This window comes from Actinia tenebrosa, unplaced genomic scaffold (assembly GCF_029948245.1).
Source record: "Actinia tenebrosa isolate PJP-AT-01 unplaced genomic scaffold, QUT_ActTen_1.0 PGA_scaffold2__45_contigs__length_23673736, whole genome shotgun sequence".
In the NCBI taxonomy this organism is placed as follows: Eukaryota; Metazoa; Cnidaria; class Anthozoa; order Actiniaria; family Actiniidae; genus Actinia; species Actinia tenebrosa.
Window position 1 is genome coordinate 16,685,078 of NW_028292579.1, and position 21,762 is coordinate 16,706,839.

Genomic DNA, 21,762 nt, shown 5'->3' on the forward strand with positions numbered 1-21,762 from the left:
GGTTGTCAGGTGGTGATGGTGAAGGTTGTCAGTTGATGATGGTGAAGGTTGTCAGTTGATGATGGTGAAGGTTGTCAGTTAGTGATGGTGAAGTTTGTCAGTTGATGATGGTGAAGTTTGTCAGGTGGTGATGGTGAAGGTTGTCAGTTGGTGATGGTGAAGGTTGTAAGTTGATGATGGTGAAGGTTGTCAGTTGGTGATGGTGAAGGTTGTTAGTTAGTGATGGTGAAGGTTGTCAGTTGGTGATGGAGAAGGTTGTTAGTGATGGTGAAGGTTGTCAGTTGGTGATGGTGAAGGTTGTCAGTTGATGATGGTGAAGGTTGTCAGTTGGTGATGGTGAAGGTTGTCAGTTAGTGATGATGAAGGTTGTCAGTTGGTGATGGTGAAGGTTGTCAGTTGGTGATGGTGAAGGTTGTCAGTTGGTGATGGTGAAGGTTGTCAGTTGATGATGGTGAAGGTTGTCAGGTGGTGATGGTGAAGGTTGTCAGTTAGTGATGGTGAAGGTTGTCAGTTGATGATGGTGAAGGTTGTCAGTTGATGATGGTGAAGGTTGTCAGGTGGTGATGGTGAAGGTTGTCAGTTAGTGATGGTGAAGGTTGTCAGTTGATGATGGTGAAGGTTGTCAGTTGGTGATGGTGAAGGTTGTCAGTTGGTGATGGTGAAGGTTGTCAGTTGGTGATGGTGAAGGTTGTCAGTTGATGATGGTGAAGGTTGTCAGTTGGTGATGGTGAAGGTTGTCAGTTGATGATGGTGAAGGTTGTCAGTTGGTGATGGTGAAGGTTGTCAGGTGGTGATGGTGAAGGTTGTCAGTTAGTGATGGTGAAGGTTGTCAGTTGGTGATGGTGAAGGTTGTCAGGTGGTGATGGTGAAGGTTGTCAGTTAGGGATGGTGAGGGTGAAGGCTAGAAAGTAATGGCTGGGTTCGTATACTCAAGACCACGAACACAGTTTTTCTCTATGTGGACCTACTGGCCGGTAAGTAATATATATATAGCTTTATTACATGGGAAGGTAATTTTATACGCTATGATTGGTCAATTTACGGTCCATAACGTACGGTACAGATCGAAAAATGAAATGGTTCACTGAGTGTACGTACTTACGATTCTTTAAAATATTCAAATATTCGTTATAAAAAATATTTCTGGAGGAAAGTTGTTGGGAAACCTTGATAAATTATAAAGATAACCAAGAGAATATTAATATTCTCTTGAGATAACTGAAAGTCACTGGCATTTAATGTAAAACTTATCATAACAAGCGACAACTCTTTCGATCAAGGCTCTACACGGCACTTGTTGAGCGATTCTGTACGACTAGAAAAACTAGAAAAACTAAAACTAAAACTAGGTGAAACTACGAAGTAAAGGGTGGTGAATGGCGGCTAATTCAGTAAATGAAATTAAGATAGTTTTATAAGAAGATGAATTAATACAATTTTGTTATATCGGTAAGCTAATACCACGTCAAGTTTGAACTTATCTGAATCGATTTGGTGAAGAAGCCAGTTGTTTATTTCGTTAACGCCGTCGGTTTTAACCAGTTTTCTAGGCTCATCTGCTCTTGAAGTATTTCCATATTTCAGGAATATTTCATCCACACTTGAATTTGAATGCATTTGTGGACAGGAACGTGGGCAGTATCTTTTTTAAATGAGTCGAAAGTGGTGTCTTCATGACTTCAGCCATTGTGCATATGGCGGCCAGAGATTTTGAGTTTTTTTCCCAATAAAAGGCAGGAAAACAAACGGAAGACGGTAGTATTTTTCATCTTGGTTGTGAATATCTTCGAAAGGAAGTTTGAAGTACGACAGCTTTCTTCTCAACTCATGTGAGTCCTTGAGGTCTTCTTTGGATACCTTTTTTGCTTTGCATTTACATGTTTTGCAAAAGAAAGCCTCACTTTTGTTAACTAGTATTTCAGAAAACTTTAAACTAGACCTAAATTCATTCAAAGTAAACTAAAACTTCTATTTTTGAGCAACTCAAACACTACATGACTTGCGATGCACTTCTCGTTTGACATAAGCGCTGTCAACTTTACTTTTTGTTGCTTCGTCTCTTTTTAGTGGAAAAAATTCAGTCCATAACTTACGGTACGGACTCGCACTCTCTTAATAAGAGCTATATATTTAGGATATTATATATATTACAATGGGAAGTGTTAAAAACAAATAAAAAAGTCACGAATGAGTCAGGTAAAAGATTAATTAAAGAAAAAAACTTTGACCAAAAGAAAGAAAAACCTTAGAAAAGAAAAGGAATTGACTGTGTTGTTAGCTATTTTATTTTAAGATAAAGTTTTTGTTTAGTGTAATTTACTTTTTATCTTTAGGTCTTTCTGTTCATTTTTTCCTTTCTTTTGAAAAAAATAAAATTTTTCATACATGAATCAAATCAAAACTCTTAACTTTTATACTTCAGTCTCGCCTCAAACCGTACGAATAAAGTTGATAAGCGTGTTATAGATATTATTCTAGAATGATTGGTAGATCCGGCTGGAAGCTCAATTATAACAATTGAGAAAACTCGGTGAATGGAATCTTATCATGTCTTTGAGTTGTTCCTAATAACCTTGGAACAGCCGAATAGCATTGTTCTAGTATTGGAGTGATAGGTTGATTATCAGCTGAAAGTTCAATAATAAATTGAAACTCGGTGAATGGACTCTTGTTATGTCTTATAAGGTATTTCCTATTCCTTATCAAGTTTGATTTCAAGACCAAATGACATATGGTTCTGTTTCCATGGTATCGCAGTGTTATTTCTAGGGAGTTTCTCAGTCCGTCTGCGAAAATTTCAGCTTCGAAATTGGAAGTTCGGTTATGATTTTAACAAGTTGAACCTTTTTTGCAATAATGAACACCAGTGATCAAGCTGAACAAGACAACAACATGACTTTGGATTGCAAGCCTGTTTTTGTCTACTTTCTTGACGTTCCTCGCGATAATCATTTCGATAACTTTTTACTTGTCATGATCGTTATCAACGCTGTTATGGCTGTTGTAGCCAGCTGCAGTAATGCTGTGGTCATTTACACCATTTCAAGAACACCTTCTCTACAAACTCCCTCCAATATTCTCATTCTTGGTCTCGCCGTCTCTGATCTGAGTGTTGGGATCTTTTCACAGCCCTTGTTTTGCTTGTTCAGGTTTTATGAGCTTTGTCGTAACCTAGATTTGTATTGTTCCCTTGGTAAGGTGTACGCTTTCAGTATAATACCTCTTGCAGAAATATCTTTCCTAACACTGACTGCCATCACTGCTGATCGATTCCTGGCCGTGCACCTTCACTTGCGATACCAAGACATCATCACAACCAAACGTGTTGGAATCGCTCTTGGTTTCATCTGGATGTTTGGTGTGTGTTTTGCTGTTTATACTGGAATATTTCACGATAAAGTTGCGCTTCTAATTTTCAACCAATGTTTCTTCGCAACGTTACTCTTTATGGACGTCTATTTCATCTTCCGGGTGTGTCTCGTAATTCGCAGACACTCATTGCAGATACAATCTCAACAGTCTGTCCAACTACCCATAAACATGACAAGTTTTAGGAAATCCGTAACGATCATGTTTTTTGTGATTGGTGCGTTTATTTTGTGCTATGTTCCTTATGGTGTTGCCAAGATCATGCTGAGTGTAGTTGATGGCCATTCCTACAAATTACGAATTGGGTTTATCATCTCGCAGACTCTTATGATGTTAAATGGAATACTGAATCCAATCATCTATTGCTGGAGAATTGAAGATATTCGAACCTCTGCGGTGCTGTTGATGCGAAAGATGTGGAGATCAAATGAGAACTAAATCCTACTTCTTTGTAATGTGGAAATGTGGATAAAACCGCTCGTTTTTCACTACATCAATTAAACGAAATTTATCTCTGGTTCCAAAGTAACACGGCATTAGGACATCCTGATCCCATGACTGGCATTTAGAAACCCTTATCGATGATAAGACTTTATTGTAAATTTGGGGTTGATGGAACCATTAGAGTGGATCAAGTCGTGTTTGTGGAACAGCACTAGTCTCAGATACTCCAATAAAGTATGGCGTTCCCCAGGTTCCGTATTAGGACCGTTTTCATTGCATTACTTCCAATCGAAGTTGTAATACAAGGATGCAGCTTATATCCCATGCTTTACGCAAATGATACACAGATGTATGTATATTATATTATAATATATTATGTATATTCTGGATAGGTAGTGCCGGTAATATGTCGATCGGTAACCATGCATGCCTCAAAAACAGAGGTTGTTCATTTAATTCCCAACATTCGTTCGTTTTTGTCGACTTTAAGTAGAGATCAGCCCTACAGCACATTGAGGCTTGAGGATGCGCTATATAAATACTACGTAACCATCATCATCATCATCATTAGCACATGATCTCAGAGTAACTCTTAGCGCGTGTGAATGATCTTTAGCTTTAGGTTTACCTCATATGGCAACAATGCTGATCATAATATACTTTATTGTTTGCTTATTTAGAAGAGGGTCATCTTATCAGTTGTCTACATTTTGTCCTTTCTATCTTCAGTTTTCTTCTTTATTAATCACAGAACAGATGGTTCATGATCTTGTATCTTCAAGACTAGATTACTGTAACAGCACATACAGTGATTTGCCTCCCTGATCAAGATATTCCAAAGGTAGATTCAATGGACTCTCTTCTCTGTCGTAACAAAGGAAAGGGATCACATAAAACCTGGGTTGCTCATAATTACCATTTACCTGGAAAAATCGGAAATTCCGGTTGGAAAACAAATGGTATGTGTCAGTCCAATCGGAAAGTTCCGAAAATTTTCTAATCTTCCGGTTGGGATAACCAACTTTTCCGTTCTTTTCGATTCTTTCAGACGCGTGTATTATTTTGCAAAAGTCAAAGTTTCCCGCTCTTTTCTTACCATTAAAGAAGGAATTTCCATTTGGATTGGTTTTAATAGGCTTCGCTTCGGAAAATATCGCCGTCTCTGGACCACAAAACACACTGCTCCCATCGTTCCCAGTCAAATGGAGGAGAGGGTATGACGTGAACGTGAACAGGTTTCGATGTTTCCCTGAAACTGCTCTCAGCGGCAATAATTAACAATTATTCCCCGAAGGCGAAGTGAATATCGGGGAATTGTATTTACCCGATAACTGGTTACCAATCGTAAACAAGTGTAATATAAGTTTTAAGGATTGCTTAGTGTCATCGTAAGGCGTTACGTGGTCTTACAACTGCGACGAAACATCTCCGTCTCTGACTGGCTCGTAACAACTACGCTCTTACTTTGACGATAGCGAAAAAATCAATATTACTACAGACAAAGAACTATATATTGGGAAAACCTTTTCAGTGTGTGCGCTACATTTATGAAATCAATTAGCAAGAACCATACGTCATTCATCATCATAACTTCATCATCGTCGTCGTCAACACATCATTATTTTATTAAGTCATTGCATTTTTACTACGAAATGACAGATACGAATCTAAGGCCCCATCCACATGTATCTTTGAAAACAGAGTTTTTTGTTCGGTTTTCGAGAAAATTAATATTCTCGTCCACACCGACAAGAGGTAAGGAACCGGGGTCGTGCAGATCTAGGCGGAAAGTTGTCGATCTCTCAGTTCACTGCCATCTTTGCTGATCAAAGGTCTTACATCTGCACTAGCGATAATAAGACATCAACACAACCAAACGTGTTGGAATCGCTCTTGGTTTTACTTGCCGGATCCTTGATGTGTGGGACAGCTGCGAGTCACAGTCAAGAGGATAATGAGTTTCATGCATTATTTTGCCATCTGTCTTGCTCTCAATTCAATCCCGTAAAGAAAGAAACAAATGCTTGTTTAGTTTTAATTTAAATCTCACCTTTGGTCAAACAGTACATACGGTGTGATTTCAATCAAAGCTAAGATTCCGTGGTAAGAATAGTAATTAAATAAGATTTCAAGGTGTAACATTACCACGAATACCTAGAGTGCGACATGATTACTTAGGTACTAAACAAAGCGAGCCGGATATCGATACTTGGTTTTTTAATCTTTAGTAATACAAAAATCCTGCTTGTGTTCTTTAAATTTTAAAAGTACGCAGCACTAGATCTTTTGATTCCTTTTCTTTCCTTTTCAATAGAATTTTATCAAATGATTGTAATGGCTATTTTCTATTGGTATTCATTCCCCGTGAGGTGCTTTTATGTAACTTAGTAACGGTGGATTTTGATACTTATATAAGGCAGTGCACTTTTCGATGACCAATAAACGCATTTCGTGTCATCATAAGAATTTTGCTGAAATTATCAAAATGTTCAACATTAGTCAGAACAAAAACTTATCTTCAAATTGCGAGCCATTCATAGCGTTCTTTCTTGACGGTCCTCGCAATATTTATTATGACAACTTTTTACTTGCAATGATCGTTATCAACAGTGTTATGGCTGTTGTAGCCAGCTGCAGTAATGCTGTGGTCATTTACACCATTTCAAGAACACCTTCTCTACAAACTCCCTCCAATATTCTCATTCTTGGTCTCACCATCTCTGATCTGACTGTTGGTATCTTCTCACAGCCCTCGTTTTGCTTATTCACGTTTTACGAGCTTCGTCGTAACTTAGATTCGTATTGTTCCTTTGGTAAGATGTACATGTACAGTACAGTACCGCTTGCAGCAATATCTTTCCTAACACTGACCGCCATCACTGCTGATCGATTCCTGGCCGTACACCTTCACTTGCGATACCAAGACATCATCACAAACAAACGTATTGGAATTGCTCTTGCTTTCAACTGGTTGGTTGGTACCTGTTTTGCTGTCTATAATGTGACATTTCCCAAGATGCTGGCTGTCGTTATTTGTAGTTGTTGTTTCTTCGCATTTTTACTTTTTATGGACGTCTATTTCATCTTCAGGGTGTGTCACGTAATTCGTAAACACTCATTGCAGATACAATCTCAACAGTCTTCTCAACAACCCATTAACATGGTAAGATTCAGAAAGTCGGCAATGGTCATGTTTTTAATAATTGGTGCGTTTATCTTGTGCTATGTTCCCTATACCACTTCCAGCATCATGCTGCCTGTGGTGGATGATAATTCCTATGGATTACGAATTGGGTTCAACATCTCTGAGACACTTGTGTTTTTGAATGGAATACTGAATCCCATCATCTATTGCTGGAGAATCGAAGACATTCGCACTGCTGCGGTGCTGTTGATGCGCAAAATGCTGAGGCAACGTGAGAACTAAACGGTTATCTGGTGATGGATTAAGACTTAGGATCGTCTCCGAAAATCTGTATCATATAAAACTATCCTATGAAAAAGTAGCTGAATGTTGTCCAAATACTAGCTGATGCTAAGACAATCAATTAATCAATGCGGATTTGTCGAAGAATTGCAAGAATAGTTATATTGAATTTAAACATGTTAGATGTTGTTAAATGTAAGTTGGTGAAGTATATAGTTGGTGATGGTGCGGGTTGTCAGTTGGTGATGGTGAAGGTTGTCAGTTGGTGATGGTGAAGGTTGTCAGTTGTTGATGGTGCAGGTTGTCAGATGGTGATGGTGAAGGTTGTCAGTTGGTGATGGTGAAGGTTGTAAGTTGGTGATGATGAAGGTTATGAGTTGGTGATAGTGAAGGTTGTCAGATGGTGATGGTGAAGGTTGTCAGTTGGTGATGGTGAAGGTTGTCAGTTGTGTGATCTAAAACTAGCTGTATAGGTATTGTTATAGCATAAGTATAGTTAGTGCAGAGATAATCAGAAAAGAGACATTTGTCGAAGAATGTTGAGGTAACTAAATATTATAAAGCTTTTAGTGATAGTGAAAGTCCTTAGATAAAAATAACCAAGTTTGTTAGATAATGATAGTGAAGGTTGTCAGTTGGTGATGGTGAAGGTTGTCAGTTGATGATAGTGAAGGTTGTCAGTTGGTGATGGTGAACGTTATCAGTTGGTGATGGTGAAGGTTGTCAGTTGGTGATGGTGAAGGTTGTCAGTTGGTGATGGTGAAGATTGAGAGGTGGTGATGGATAAGGTTGTAAGTTGTGTGATCTTTTTCTTCCAAAGATAATGACTGCAGCCCTCGTCTTTCACACTTTATTCATCGTTGTTCTAGTTGCGCCTTCTCCCCATTGCATTACTCTCTATTCGTATGTTCTAATCCTTGCATACAAGACACTCCATGATAAAGACGATAATTGTTAATGTATAGAACGAGATTGTGTGTGAAAGGTCTAACACGATTTATGCATTATGTTCTATAGTATAAGATTCCTGTCATAGTTTTTTCAGTACTTTACATGTGATCTTTTTATTAAAAACAAATTCAAAGCTTATTGGTTCCTCGAAACAGCCTCTAGATTTATTAAAGTTAGGATTACTCACACATTAAATTGAAATTTAGCATAATAGTTTTTGCAGAGGTAGAATGGTAGGAATCGCACGACAAAACCTTCACCAGTTTTTTTAAAATGGTTGTATAATTGCTAAACTTGTCTGTGGGTACTCTGTATAGGGGAGTAAAGCGAAGGAGAATTCCCCATCCTGTTTAGAACAGTACCTTCGCCACTGTGTTACGATTGCTAATAATAGTTGGTGATATCAATGAAATACGGTTTCTTAAAGTATTTCGTACGTATTTCATCTATAATTGAATAATAAAGAGAGTATTAAATAGTTGCTTGGAGATACGTATTTTATCTTCTCTTTTTAAAAATATCTCACTCGATTATGCGATTGTCAGCGATGTTAATTGTTGGGTGATGTTCACATAATAAAACCAGACAACGTCCGGCGCAGTAGTATACATCTCAATCCTATTTCTGCAATTTTGCATATGCAGGTGGACACGCGTGAAACGTTTTCCAGTGTCTTGGCCTGAAAGGGTTTATGAGTGAAGATTGAAAGTTAGGCAAACTAATTTTGCAAGACCTACATTAGTTGCGCCAATCGAGAAAAGAATGAATTACAGGATCCTACTTTTGGTCTACAAGAACGAAATGTACTTTCTCCAGTTTAGTCAATAATCTCCTTCAAAAAATTCTTTTTTTGACCATCCAAGTGTCAAACTCGCTTCTTATGGGCAGTGCTTGTTTTTATATGCAGCACATCAACTGATTCTAGAACATTCTGCCTGAGAGAACATGAAGTGGGCAAAATCAAGTCATATTTAAAAAAACAATTACTGATTCAATAAAACTTACGAACTGTAATTGATCGACTTTGGATTTTAAACTTTATATCTCAATCTTGATTTGTTTTAAATGTCAGCGCATTGACCCTCGTTAAATACGCTCTGCGAATGTTATATTATTATCATCCAAAGGAAAAAAGAAGGAAAAAAAACATTCCAAGTGTACTTCCGTCACCTTGAGAGTTCATAAAGTAAAAATGAGAAATAATCTTGTAATCTTTTGTTCTTATATCAATTTATCAATCGAGTATTCTATTCATATGCATTATCCTCTTCATTCAGCCCCTGTGCTAAAAGCAATTGTCCGTAGTGTAACAATAGAAAATATTAGTATTGATATTAGTGTTAGTATAACTTTGCCATCTGTCTTGCTCTGAATTCGAATTCAATCTCGCAAACAAAGAGGCAAGTAAGAAGAAATATCGAGAAAAAAAATTGTTTTTCATATTGTATATGATTTCCGTCATTATCATCTAATGTCCATCTCAGTACGATAGAGGCAGTCGCCTGTGGCCTGAGTTTGTTCCGAATATGCTTGGAACAGCCGAATAGCATTGTTATAGTATTGGAGTAGCTTGGAGTGATAGGTTGATTATCAGCTGGAAGTTTAATAATAAATCGAAACTAGTTGAATGCACTCTTGTTATGACTAATAAGGTATTTCCTATTCCTTATCAAGTTTGATTTCTAGACCAAATGAAATGACATATGGTTCTGTTTCCATGGTATCGCAGTGTTGTCGGTTCTCGATATTTCTTGGGAGTTTCTCGGTCCGTCTGTGAAAATTTCAGCTTCGAAATTGGAAGTTCGGTTATGATTTTAACAAGTTGAACCTTTTTTGCAATAATGAACACCAGTGATCAAGCTGCACATGACAACAACATGACTTTGGATTGCGCACCATTTTTTGTCTACTTTCTTTACGTTCCTCGCGATAATCATTTCGATAACTTTTTACTTGCCATGATCGTTATCAACGCTGTTATGGCTGTTGTAGCCAGCTACAGTAATGTTGTGGTCATTTACACCATTTCCAGAACACCTTCTTTACGAACTCCCTCCAATATTCTCATTCTTGGTCTCGTCATCTCTGATCTGAGTGTTGGGATCTTTTCACAGCCTTCGTATTGCTTATTCACGTTTTACGAGCTTCGTCGTAACTTCGATTTGTATTGTTCCTTTGGTAAAGTCTACGCCTTCAGTACACTGCCGTTTGCAGCAATATCTTTCTTAACACTGACCGCCATCACTGCTGATCGATTCCTGGCCGTACACCTTCACTTGCGATACCAAGACACCATCACAACCAAACGTATTGGAATCGCTATTGGTTTCATCTGGATCTATAGTGTATGTTTTGCTGTTTATTCTGGAATATTTTCCAACTCGAAGGCTGTCGTTTTTATTAACGGTTGTTTTTTCGCTGCTCTACTCGCTCTAGACGTCTATTTCATCTTCCGGGTGTGTCTCGTAATTCGTAGACACTCATTGCAGATACAATCTCAACTTACAACCCATCAACATGGTAAGATTCAGGAAATCCGTAATAGTCATGTTTCTGGTGATTGGTGCGTTTATATTGTGTTATATTCCTTATGGAATTACCAGACTCGTGCGGATTGTGGTAAATGGCCATTCCTACGAAATAAAAAAAGGGTTCAACATCTTCGAGACCCTTGTGATGTCAAATGGAATACTGAATCCAATCATCTATTGCTGGAGAATTAAAGAAATTCGAACCGCTGCGGTGCTGTTACTGAGAAAGATGTGGAGATCAAATGGGAACTAAACTATTCTCTGCATGGTGGTAGCTTAGGACTCGACAGAAGATCAGCACCAAAACATATCTCAGTATATAAACTCTCTTCAACTAAAACTAGCTGTATAGGTATTGTTATAGCATAAGTATAGTTAGTGCAGAGATAATCAGAAAAGAGACATTTGTCGAAGAATGTTGAGGTAACTAAATATTATAAAGCTTTTAGTGATAGTGAAAGTCCTTAGATAAAAATAACCAGTTTGTTAGATAATGATAGTGAAGGTTGTCAGTTGGTGATGGTGAAGGTTGTCAGTTGATGATAGTGAAGGTTGTCAGTTGGTGATGGTGAAGGTTGTCAGTTGGTGATGGTGAAGGTTGTCAGTTGGTGATGGTGAAGGTTGTCAGTTGGTGATGGTGAAGGTTGTCAGTTGGTGATGGTGAAGGTTGTCAGTTGGTGATGGTGATGGTTGTCAGTTGGTGATGGTGAAGGTTGTCAGTTGGTGATGGTGAAGGTTGTCAGTTGGTGATGGTGAAGGTTGTCAGTTTGTAATGGTGAAGGCTGTCAGTTTGTAATGGTGAAGGTTGTCAGTTTGTAATGGTGAAGGTTGTCAATGAATTAGAGAATTAGTGATGGTGAATGTTGCCAGTCGAGGCACAGTCGACGGAGGTTTTCACGTTTGAAAGCTGCGTGGTAGCGTTTTCATAGAAAATTTAAATGGTTTTAAATCGAGACGCATGTAAAATGCGCGATAGAAGGACTTCCCATTATTATAAATCTTTTTTCAAAATGTTTATTTTGCACGTTGGAAACTGTTTTATGCATGACCCTGAAGCTCAGTGAAGCAGGCAGCATGCATTGTTTCTTTTGCATTGATTGTTGAAAGGTTGGTGAAAGTTGTTAGTTGCAGCTGATTGTATGTGAAGGTTTTTGGTTTGTGAAAATGAAAATGATGGGAAAAAATGTAGTTGCTGGTACGCGTCGTTTCTTGTTTGGCCATAAGGAAAGTTGAATGCATGCGGATTATAAAGGATTCGTGATTGGATAATTAAACCACATCAAATTTATTTGTCATTCCTAGATTGAAAACGTCGATTCTGAAAAAAAATCAAAGAGCTTGTGGTATTTTTCAATTTGCTATTCTTATTATTGTATAGTATATCGAACAGAATCACTATCGCTGTTATGGTAACAGTATCTAGCAAGGTTCATAAGGAATGACAAGGCTATTAGGGAATTGTAATGATAAAAGGTAAGTTATACACCGTGTAAAGATGAAAAAACTTACTGACGCTTCGGACGCTAGTTCTTCGTCGGAGTAAAAGCGAAAGAGGTGGCAGAAAGGAGTGCTTATATGATAGAATAAGACAAAATAAACCAATGAGAACAAGGTAGGCAAGGGAATAAAAACAAACAATCAAAAGACAAAAGAAAGGATTAGTTGAAAACAAAGCGTTCATTAATCCCGTTAGGAATTAATGTCTAAATGTCCCCAATGAGAAGAGAGGGTTAGTGGAAGTTATCGTTCCTACTACGAGGGTCATTTTGATCCCTAATATTGCCTAATAACCATGGTGTTATTTGGATTAATAGATGGATTGGTTTAAATGGTAAGAAGCCTCTAATTTCTAGAAGTTGTCGGAATTGATATGCTTTGCACTTGAAAATAACGCATGGCTACGCAGGCTAGAAAATTACTAAAAGTTTCAAGTCTATCTCAATGATCTATTAGATATTAGGTGTATTATGTAATAGGTAGAAGATTGACACATGTAAAACACCACTACTCAACATTGAATATCATATTTTTCGCACGCAAACAAAAAAAAAACCTGAGAGAAAGGACGTTTGTTTTCTCATGCTACACAGGGCAGCCCAGAATTGTCAAAGACCTTTTGTGTTACTTTCTTTGGGAGTCCTTGTATGACTAAAGTTTTACTTTCTGTTGTCATACTAAGAAAATATGTTCTTAAGAAGTCTATAATGTTGTGATCATACATTTTTTCTACCTTTGCAGGGTGAAGTGAGCATCAATACAACTACCCTAACGGAACAGCCAAGGGATTTAAGTTTACTTAATTCAATTCAAGAAGCTTTCTGTTGGTTAGGCACGTGGTAAAGTGCAAGGGACATTCTTCGTTAATAAATCTAAGGAATGAAATGCAAGAGAATTTAATTTTGTAGCTTAGAATTGGCAAATTTCTCAGCAGCTTTCATGGCTTTTTGAACATCTTTGAAGTTTGGTCCTGATGCTTGGGCAGACATTCCTTTGCCTCCCGATTTGCCGCCAAGAATCTCGGAAACTACTTTGGTCCATTCATCGGCTTTGAGCCCTTTATCAATAACTTCCTGTAAACAGTACCACGAGAAATGCGAATGAGACGTTGAGAAGAGAAGAGAAGGGAAGGGAAGGGAAGGGAAGGGAAGGGAAGGGAAGGGAAGGGAAGGGAAGGGAAGAGAAGAGAAGAGAAGAGAAGAGAAGAGAAGAGAAGAGAAGAGAAGAGAAGAGACAAACGAGACAAAAGAAGGAAGAGAAGAAACAGGAAACGAGAAATAAAGTTAAATAAAAAAATAAAAAAAAGGATGGAAAAAAGAGAGAAAGATAAAGAGAAGTATGAGGAAATAAGAAAAAAGTGAATTTAATGATCACGAAAAACAAAAGAAAATAGTAAAAAAGAAATCAAGAATAGAAAAAGGAGAGGCTGACCCAAGAACCAGTTAAGGTGAAAGAAAAAATAGAAAACATTTATATGCAATTTCATTGACCAAAAAGGACACTGAGCACAGTGTTGTATTACCTTGGGAACGATTGCCATACATATGGCCTTTTCGTTATCACTATCCACGCTAAACAGCATTGCAGCTGTTTTTGGAGAAAGACTTTTGAATTGTTTCAAAGCCGCATCAAGAATCTGTTGGTAAACACAAATAAAAAACAGTCTAAGCTATTTGACTAGTTGTGCACTATTTCTATAGATTATGTGCATGGTGTAAAACTCGGTCCTCGGGTACCCGAACGAACGATTCACGAGTGCTGTAAATATGAAACAGATCTAGAGTTGAAGTCTTTACTACATAGCAATAATAGTCATTCGATGTTGTAGTTGCTTGTGCAACCGTTGGAATTAAAAGAGTAGGATATTGCGCCCTCTTGGCTGCTCTGTCTAATCATATGAGCAGCGGTCATAGAGCAGTGGTGTGGAATCCCGAAGGTATCAGGTTCAATTCCCACTCCGCCCGAATTTTTTTTCGGGTTTGATGAATTAACTGATAGGCATTACTTACTTATCAATCATATGAGATTCAGCACCAATGAAATAATAGCAACAACTCCGTTATGTCGCCTTGTCAAATGTCAAAAGTTTGACGGAAACTGACGCCCGACGTCGAACTGCAGTTTGAAGTGTGCGGTACCAAGAACGTCGTGATAAAGATACTGGTACTCGTGGCCTTATCGATTGCTTATAAGGCAGAGATAGAGATGTACTTATCACTGATTTGCTAATTCCTTTAACTATTAGATAGTTGAGTTAGAATCTTACCTTGGTGTTGGAACCTGCGTCAAACATTTCAATACATGTTATCATATCTGGTTTCTGCTGAATAATTGACTTTGCTTTATCTACAGCCTAAAATTAGAAAAAATATATTAGGTTGTGCTCTGGTTTTCCTCCCTCCACAAAAATCAACTTCTAAATTCCAATTCGATATTAGAAGAGATTCTTGAAAGGGTTAACTCACTGACACCACACCATCCCCGCCTAAATAAGGACGATTGGTTGCTATATAAAGGACTGATAAGAATCTTACGTTTTGCATCCAGGCCGCTCTGCGCGCCTTGTCAGTATCGTCAACAATCTTCTTGACTTTTTTCAATGTTGTACGCATTTCGTCTTTCTTCCAGGCAGAAATAACCGCAGCACTAATATCCTGAGAAAAAAGAAAATAATTAAAAATAAAAGGTTAAAAGAGCCAGATAAAATAATAAAACTTTAAGGTTGCTGGAGACCTTCAAGCGCGATCTTTTAGAGCAGTACAACATGCCGTAACATTTAAATGGATTTCCATTGCCTTCCAGTAATTCATCCAATCACAACACGTATAAGAATACTGTACGGCTTCAGTATGGCTACGAATTTGCCGTATAGGGTTTCCCACTCGTACGAAAACCGATAAAAAAAACAAAAACAAAACAAAACAAAACAAAAAACCAAAAACCAAAAACAAAACACACACACACACACACAAAAAGAAACTTATATGTCACTTTAAAGATCATGAACTTCAATTCTTGGTGAAAAATCTGTTTGCAGTATTATGGTCCAATACGAAATGTCAGGTACTGAAGAAGTTTGACTAAGATGTTCAAGCACGCCACAAGACAGATGCAAATATAATAAGCGATAGAAGATGATATTTGACATTTGTATTCTATTCATTTTGTGGAATTACGACAGAAAACAGAGAAATTCTAGTTTTAACTATAACAAAACTAACTTCCAGCTGAGATTGAAAAACCCCAAACATTACAATTTGAATTACTTTTTCACATCCAGAAAGGAAAGAGAACAAAGCATTGTACAGTATACAATAGTGAATGTAGTTGTTTAACAATGTTCCCGACTCAAAATCAAGCTGGTCGTGAATCAATTCGGAAGCCACTCAATTTTTTATGAAGCAGTGTGGTCGTGACTTTTAAATGGCTTCCTTTCGAAATCGGCCAATCAATGGCGACGACTCACAGGCCTTCCAATCAAGGCGCTTCAATCTGGAAGCCATTTGTAAGACTAAAAATAGTAGAACGGGAGGACCTTCAATTATTGGTGCTTGAAACCCGCATTTATTACTTAATACAAGATAGTTGTCGCTCGAGAAAACTCTGCCCTATTTAAATCCTAGCAAATCTTGACCTGCGTTTTGTAGCTCAGTAATTCTCCAGAAATAAACAATTGGATTCAGCGAGCCATTGGATAAGCATTTGACATTTATTGAATTAAATCAATCATATTACAATTACACATTTACTGAACATGTAAATTAAGTAGTTCAAGTAGCTCAAAGCTGTTCGAGGCAGGTTTATAAAAGACAGACAGACATCTATAATTCCAAAAGAAATTATAACGCAAATAATACCAAAAAAATAAAATCATTATAAGAATAGTTAGTTAATTAGATAATTAATTATTTGATTCATAGGAACCTCATTCTAAGCTTGAAAAAATTGCAGGAAACAATTATCTGAGTCAACGAAGTCAGTGTATATAATTAGTTGTTCAAGTTTTGTGTACACATCTTTCGCATTAACACCATTGCAGCCGTGCGAATCCCTTCCATTCTCCAGCAATAGATGATCGGATTCAGTACTCCATTAACCATCACAAAGGTCTCAGATATAATAAACCCACTGCGCACTGCGTAAGAGCCGTCACTCATCACACCAACTACCATCCTCATTGCACCAAATGGAATATAACACAATATAAACGCACCAATCACCAGAAACATGACTATTACGGATTTTCTGAAACTTGTCATGTTCATGGGTTGTTGGGCTAACTGTTGAGATTGTATCTGCAATGTGTGTCTGCGAATTACGAGACACACCCTGAAGATGAAATAGACGTTTAGAGAGAGAAAAGTTGCGAAGAAACAGCTGTTGAAAATTAGAAGCGCAACTTTATCGTGAAATATTCCAGTATAAACAGCAAAACACACACCAAGGATCCAGATGAAACCAAGAGTGATTCCAACACGTTTGGTTGTGATGATGTCTTGGTATCGTAAGTGAAGGTGTACGGCCAGGAATCGATCAGCAGTGATGGCAGTCAGTGTTAAGAAAGATATTGCTGCAAGAGGTAATGTACTGAAGGTGTACACGTTACCAAGGGAACAATACAAATCTAGGTTACGACGAAGCTCGGAAAACTTGAATAAGCAAAACGAAGGCTGTGAAAAGATCCCAACACTCAGATCAGAGATGGCGAGACCAAGAATAAGAATATTGGAGGGGGTTTGTAGAGAAGGCGTTCTTGAAATGGTGTAAATGACCACAGCATTACTGCAGCTGGCTATCGAGGCTATCAAAGCGTTAATGGAAATGATTAAGAATAAAAATACATCATAGTGAAAATCACGAGGTTTGTGAAGAAAGTACGTGGAATATGGAGAGCAGCTTAGATTGTAACTTGCTGTGAGGTTGGCAACCATGTTGTCCGCGTGATACTGTCTTCAAAATATCGTTGGGAAATTGATCATTTATGAACTACGTGATCGAGTGTGAAGACTACTTAAGCACTGAAACAGCCAATCAGATCAGTGACATTTATTCAAGATGAGAATAAAAAATTCATCGAGAAGAAACGTCAAAAAATGAAGTACAATGCATTCACAATAGATAATGTAAGCCAAAAGAATCCCTGCCGACATTTAATTTTTTTTTTTTTTTGACTCTGGCAATGGTGTTTGATAATAAAGCAAAGTTTTTTGAATCTTTATTGTTTCCGGCAATGATAATTTTTTAAAAAGATTTTCCATATACTATAAGATACGTGACGATATTTTTTAAAGTAATAATCTGGAAGTTACACACCTCAAGATACTACATCTGCCTGTTTTGGTGATAACTAGCCGGTAGAAGATTAAAAGAGTTTTTCTTATGATAATGTAAATCTGAAGAACTCGTTTCGACTTTGCAGATTCATTTTTTAGATTTTCATCATTTTCCTATACTATAAAATGTGTGACGATATATTTTTTTTTTGATTTTTATTATTAAATCATTAAGTTTTTAAAGTATGAATTATTCTTTATATACTATAAGATGTGTGACCGGCAATATTTATAAAGTAATAATCCGGAGGTTACACAACTTAAAATCCTAGATCTGCCTGTTTTCGTGCTCTAGCCGGTTGAAGAATTGAATGAGTTTTTTTCTGATACAAAGGTGTGGTAATTGTGTTAGGTACTCAAGAGTTGCGCTTGAAACATGAAAAGCTTTATTATTTCGTACTTTCCTCTCTTTTGACAGATTTTCATCAAGGGCTCTCAACAAGATTTCCTTCGTATCCATCTTTCTTCCTTTTTTACTTGAAAAGTTTAAGATCAATCACTGGATGAAGAAGGAAGGGCAAATATCTCTATTCTTCGATTGCATGTTACGTCATCGTGGCCTTTCGAGGGAGCGTTGGTGCCATTTAACAAAAGAAACACAGAAACTACTAGTTTCAATAGATTACCAATCTCAAACGAACGTTTCTTGCATTGTCTTAACGGCAAATGACCTTAGATAACATCTGGTATCCACATCTCGCGCAGTAACATCACTGCAAAGGTGTAAATGTCTTCAATAGACCTTTCCCGAATTCGCTTGACTGATCACAAAACAATGGTTTCAAGTCGAGGTTGGACTTGATGAATAAAAGAATCAAGTTCAGTCTCGACTTCAAACCATGGTTTCGTGGTCAGTCAAGCGAATTTAGGAAAGGTCTATCCTCAAGCTTTGCACCATCACGTGATGGCAGCCATGACAGGAGGCAGGAACAATTGATTCTGGTCTAATCTGATTCACATAAGAAAGGATTCAGTTTCCTGGGGGAAAAGACTCTATTGTTATGCCTTCTGTCATGGCTGCCATCACGTGATGGTGGCAGAGCCTCTATAGATGATCGGGTTTAGCACTCCGTTCAACATCACAAGGGCTATAGAGACTGATGAGAGCTATACATTATACATTGTCCCCTCTCTGGAACGCTCAATTAGACTCTCAGTCTCTTAGTCTCTCAGACTCAATTACTGGACATCGATAAACCCGTGAAATAGATATTAGACTAATACACATTAGTTTCTCTCGTGTCTATTTGACTATAGTACTGTATGGAACTTAAGGTGAATTTGATTAACCATATTAACTCTGGACGGTTGAATATTACTGACGTAAGGAGCATCGCGCGGTCGCGTTGTTGTTGGTATAGTACAAACAGAGTCAAGTACGGAACGGCCGTTAAAGAAGTAACGCTCATCGGCTATTCAAACCGTTTGACCTTGGAATGAAAACGTCTGCATTACAACAGCGAACGAAGGAACACGGACACAAGATAAGTCAAACAAGTATAACGTTAATTTAATTCAAATAATCGAAAGGAGAAAAAAAAACTATAGAAAATCCAACCACATTCGGTGTCCTGGTGCCCTTGGCCTGTATTTACGTTTTAAATGAAGCATTTTGAGTTTTAAGCGAGCTATACAATTCCCGTGCAAAATGTGCACGTTTATGAAACATGCTCGAACAACAACCTAATTACGTATGTCAAAATCCGGGCCGGAACTGGAATTCCAGATTGAGTTATTTATCAGTACTACTTTATCATTATGACTGGAAGCTCACCAACTAAATACTCCTGCAAGGATGAAAACCAGGTCCCCCCCCCCCCCCTCCACTCCCCCTTCAAGGTACCCAGTCACGCGCTACAGCTTTTCTAGTAAAAAAAGCATAGCTTTATTTGCACGCGTAAAATCGTATATATAAGACTTTTCTTTGGGGGAAAAAAAAAAAACAAAATGTGCGGCAATCTAGGAACGATGACGTAGGCATTCTCATTTAACTTGCCGAAGTGAAATTTGTCCACACATTTTTCATATTCAAAATAAGAAGCTTATTAAGCAAATTAAAAGTTGATGGTGGCACGATTTTTGTTGGATGTGATGGTGATAGTGATGATGGTGGCACGATTGTTGTTTGGATGTGGGGGTGATGGTATAGTGATGATGGTGACTATTGTTTTTGGATGTGGTGATGGTGATAGTGATGATGGTGGCACTAGTGTTGTTTGGATGTGGGTGATGTGATGTGATGATGTGGTGGCTATTGGTTGTTGGTTTGGATCAGGGTGTGTAGGGGATGCATGGTGTGCTATTGCTTTTGGACGTTTCATGGTGGTAGGGTGGGTGGTGCTAAGGGCTGTGTGGATGTCGATCATGGTGGTAGTGGTAATGGTGGTTCTATTGCTGTTGGATTTGTCATGTGTGTTAAGTGGTGATGGTGGTGATGGTGGTGCTAGTGCTATGGATGTGCTCATTGTGTAGTGGTGATGGTGTTGCGAATTGCTGTGGATGTGATCATGCGGTAGTGTGATGGTGGTGCTAATTGCTGTTTTTGATGTGATCATGGTGGTAAGTGGTAAATGGGTGCTATTGCTGTTGGAGTGATCATGTTGGTAATTGTGTGTGGTGCTATGTCTAGTGGTTGTGATCATGGTGTATGGGTAAGGCGGTCAGTTGAGGATATGTGGATATACATGATCATATCATTCCTCATGATACTTTTTAATAAAATATATTTACAAAGCATTTAAAGAGAATTTTCTGATTTATTTTTGGTGGTAGGTACAGGAATATCGAATAGAACTACAAAAATAAGTACTTAGTTTCCCGCATTTGATCTGCACATCTTGCGCACAACAACAAGCAGCGGTGCAATGTCTTCATTCTCCACATAGAATGATCGGGTTTAGAATTTCTATTTGACCATCACAGGGTCTGCGGAGATTATCAACCCAGCAGTATTCTGTAGTAATGGCGATAGGACCAAACCCGACCAATCGGGTGCTCCTAAGAAACATACACTATATAACGCACCAATCACCAAGAAACATGATCGTTATACGGATTTCCCTGAATCTTACCAATGTTGATTTGGTTGTTTGAGCATACCGTGCACTGAGTGTGTTGCACTTACGAGAAAAAATAAGCAATACGAAGGCTGTGAACAGATCCGCACACCTCAGATCAAGAGATGGAAAACCAAGAATGAGAAGATTTGGAAGGGAGTTTTGAAGAGCAGGTGTTTCTGAAATGGTGTAAATACCACAGCATTACTGCAGCTGCTATTGAGGAGATCAGAGCGTTATGGAAATGATTAAAATAAAATAATCTTTGAAGATCACGAGATTGTGAAGAAAGTACGTGCTGTAAGGTGGAAACACGCATCTAACTCTATCATTGACTACCATTACACTGCATTGCGACGTTGGGCAATGGTTTCCCAGAGAGCGAGTTTTAGATCTTTTCCCTTTAATCATAAATAACAACTCCTTTATCATTGAGGTTTGACCAGCCATGTTGTGTGATGGCGGATCCTTTCAAATGGATAGAAGAGGCAAGAACTCCTTATATGAGGCTAATGATTAATTTTTTAACTAAGAGATCGAGTGTGAGTTGAATCCTACTTGTCTGCCGTGAAACAAGCCATTTAGATCAGTTACATTCACTCTTGAGAGATAGAAATGTCATCGCGAAGAGGCGTAAAATATCAAGTCGAGTCATTTCATCAATGTAAACCTAAAGAATCCCTGCCGACATTAACTTTTTTGACTCTGGCAGTGGGGTGTTTGATAATGAGCAAAGTTTTTTGAAGTCTTATTATTTCCGGCAAATGATAATTGTTTAAAGATTTGTCCATATACTATAAGATGTTTACGATATTTTTTAAAGTAATCATCTGGAATTCGCACCTCAACATCTACAATCGGCTTGTTTTCGTTATAACTCCTGTTTGAAGATTAAAAAAAGTTTTTTCGTATGAACAGGGTGTACTGTGTTACCTATCGAGAAAAATGAAGGCTCTTTTATTTCTTGACACTTTTCATCAAGGGCTCAGTAGAGGATTATTTCCTCTCCTTCCTGCTTCCTTTTCTCTTCTTTCTTCCTTCCTTCCTCCTTCCTTTTAATCGTCTTTCTTTCTTGCTTCCTTCATTTATTCGTTTTGGTTTCCTTCCCTTCCTTCTTTTCTTATCCATCCTTTCATCTGTCTTTCAATTGTCAT

The 21,762-nt window shown here is 37.9% G+C and overlaps 5 protein-coding genes across 5 annotated transcripts; 3 read left to right on the top strand and 2 right to left on the bottom strand.

Annotated features, from left to right (window-relative positions):
- Positions 1-2,856: 2,856 nt before the first annotated feature.
- On the top strand, positions 2,857-3,807 carry LOC148909437 (melanocyte-stimulating hormone receptor-like). The gene has a single exon (XM_089034136.1). The coding sequence runs from the start codon at positions 2,857-2,859 to the stop codon at positions 3,805-3,807; it is 951 nt and encodes a 316-aa protein (XP_088890262.1).
- A 2,491-nt stretch (positions 3,808-6,298) lies between these two features.
- On the top strand, positions 6,299-7,240 carry LOC148909438 (melanocyte-stimulating hormone receptor-like). The gene has a single exon (XM_089034138.1). It carries the CDS (start codon positions 6,299-6,301, stop codon positions 7,238-7,240), a length of 942 nt encoding a protein of 313 aa, XP_088890264.1.
- A 2,792-nt stretch (positions 7,241-10,032) lies between these two features.
- LOC148909439 (melanocortin receptor 4-like) lies at positions 10,033-11,195 on the top strand. The gene is made up of 2 exons (XM_089034139.1): positions 10,033-10,597; positions 10,668-11,195. The coding sequence occupies exons 1-2, from the start codon at positions 10,033-10,035 to the stop codon at positions 10,973-10,975; spliced, it is 873 nt and encodes a 290-aa protein (XP_088890265.1). The 3' UTR covers positions 10,976-11,195.
- Positions 11,196-12,730: 1,535 nt separating this feature from the next.
- On the bottom strand, positions 12,731-14,867 carry LOC148909440 (alanine--tRNA ligase, cytoplasmic-like). The gene is made up of 4 exons (XM_089034698.1): positions 14,754-14,867; positions 14,486-14,572; positions 13,742-13,855; positions 12,731-13,292 (listed from the first exon to the last, which is right to left on the bottom strand). Exons 1-4 carry the CDS (start codon positions 14,829-14,831, stop codon positions 13,116-13,118), a joined length of 456 nt encoding a protein of 151 aa, XP_088890824.1. The 5' UTR covers positions 14,832-14,867; the 3' UTR covers positions 12,731-13,115.
- A 1,203-nt stretch (positions 14,868-16,070) lies between these two features.
- Positions 16,071-17,150, bottom strand: LOC148909441 (melanocortin receptor 4-like). Its single transcript, XM_089034140.1, has one exon. It carries the CDS (start codon positions 17,148-17,150, stop codon positions 16,209-16,211), a length of 942 nt encoding a protein of 313 aa, XP_088890266.1. The 3' UTR covers positions 16,071-16,208.
- Positions 17,151-21,762: the final 4,612 nt, after the last annotated feature.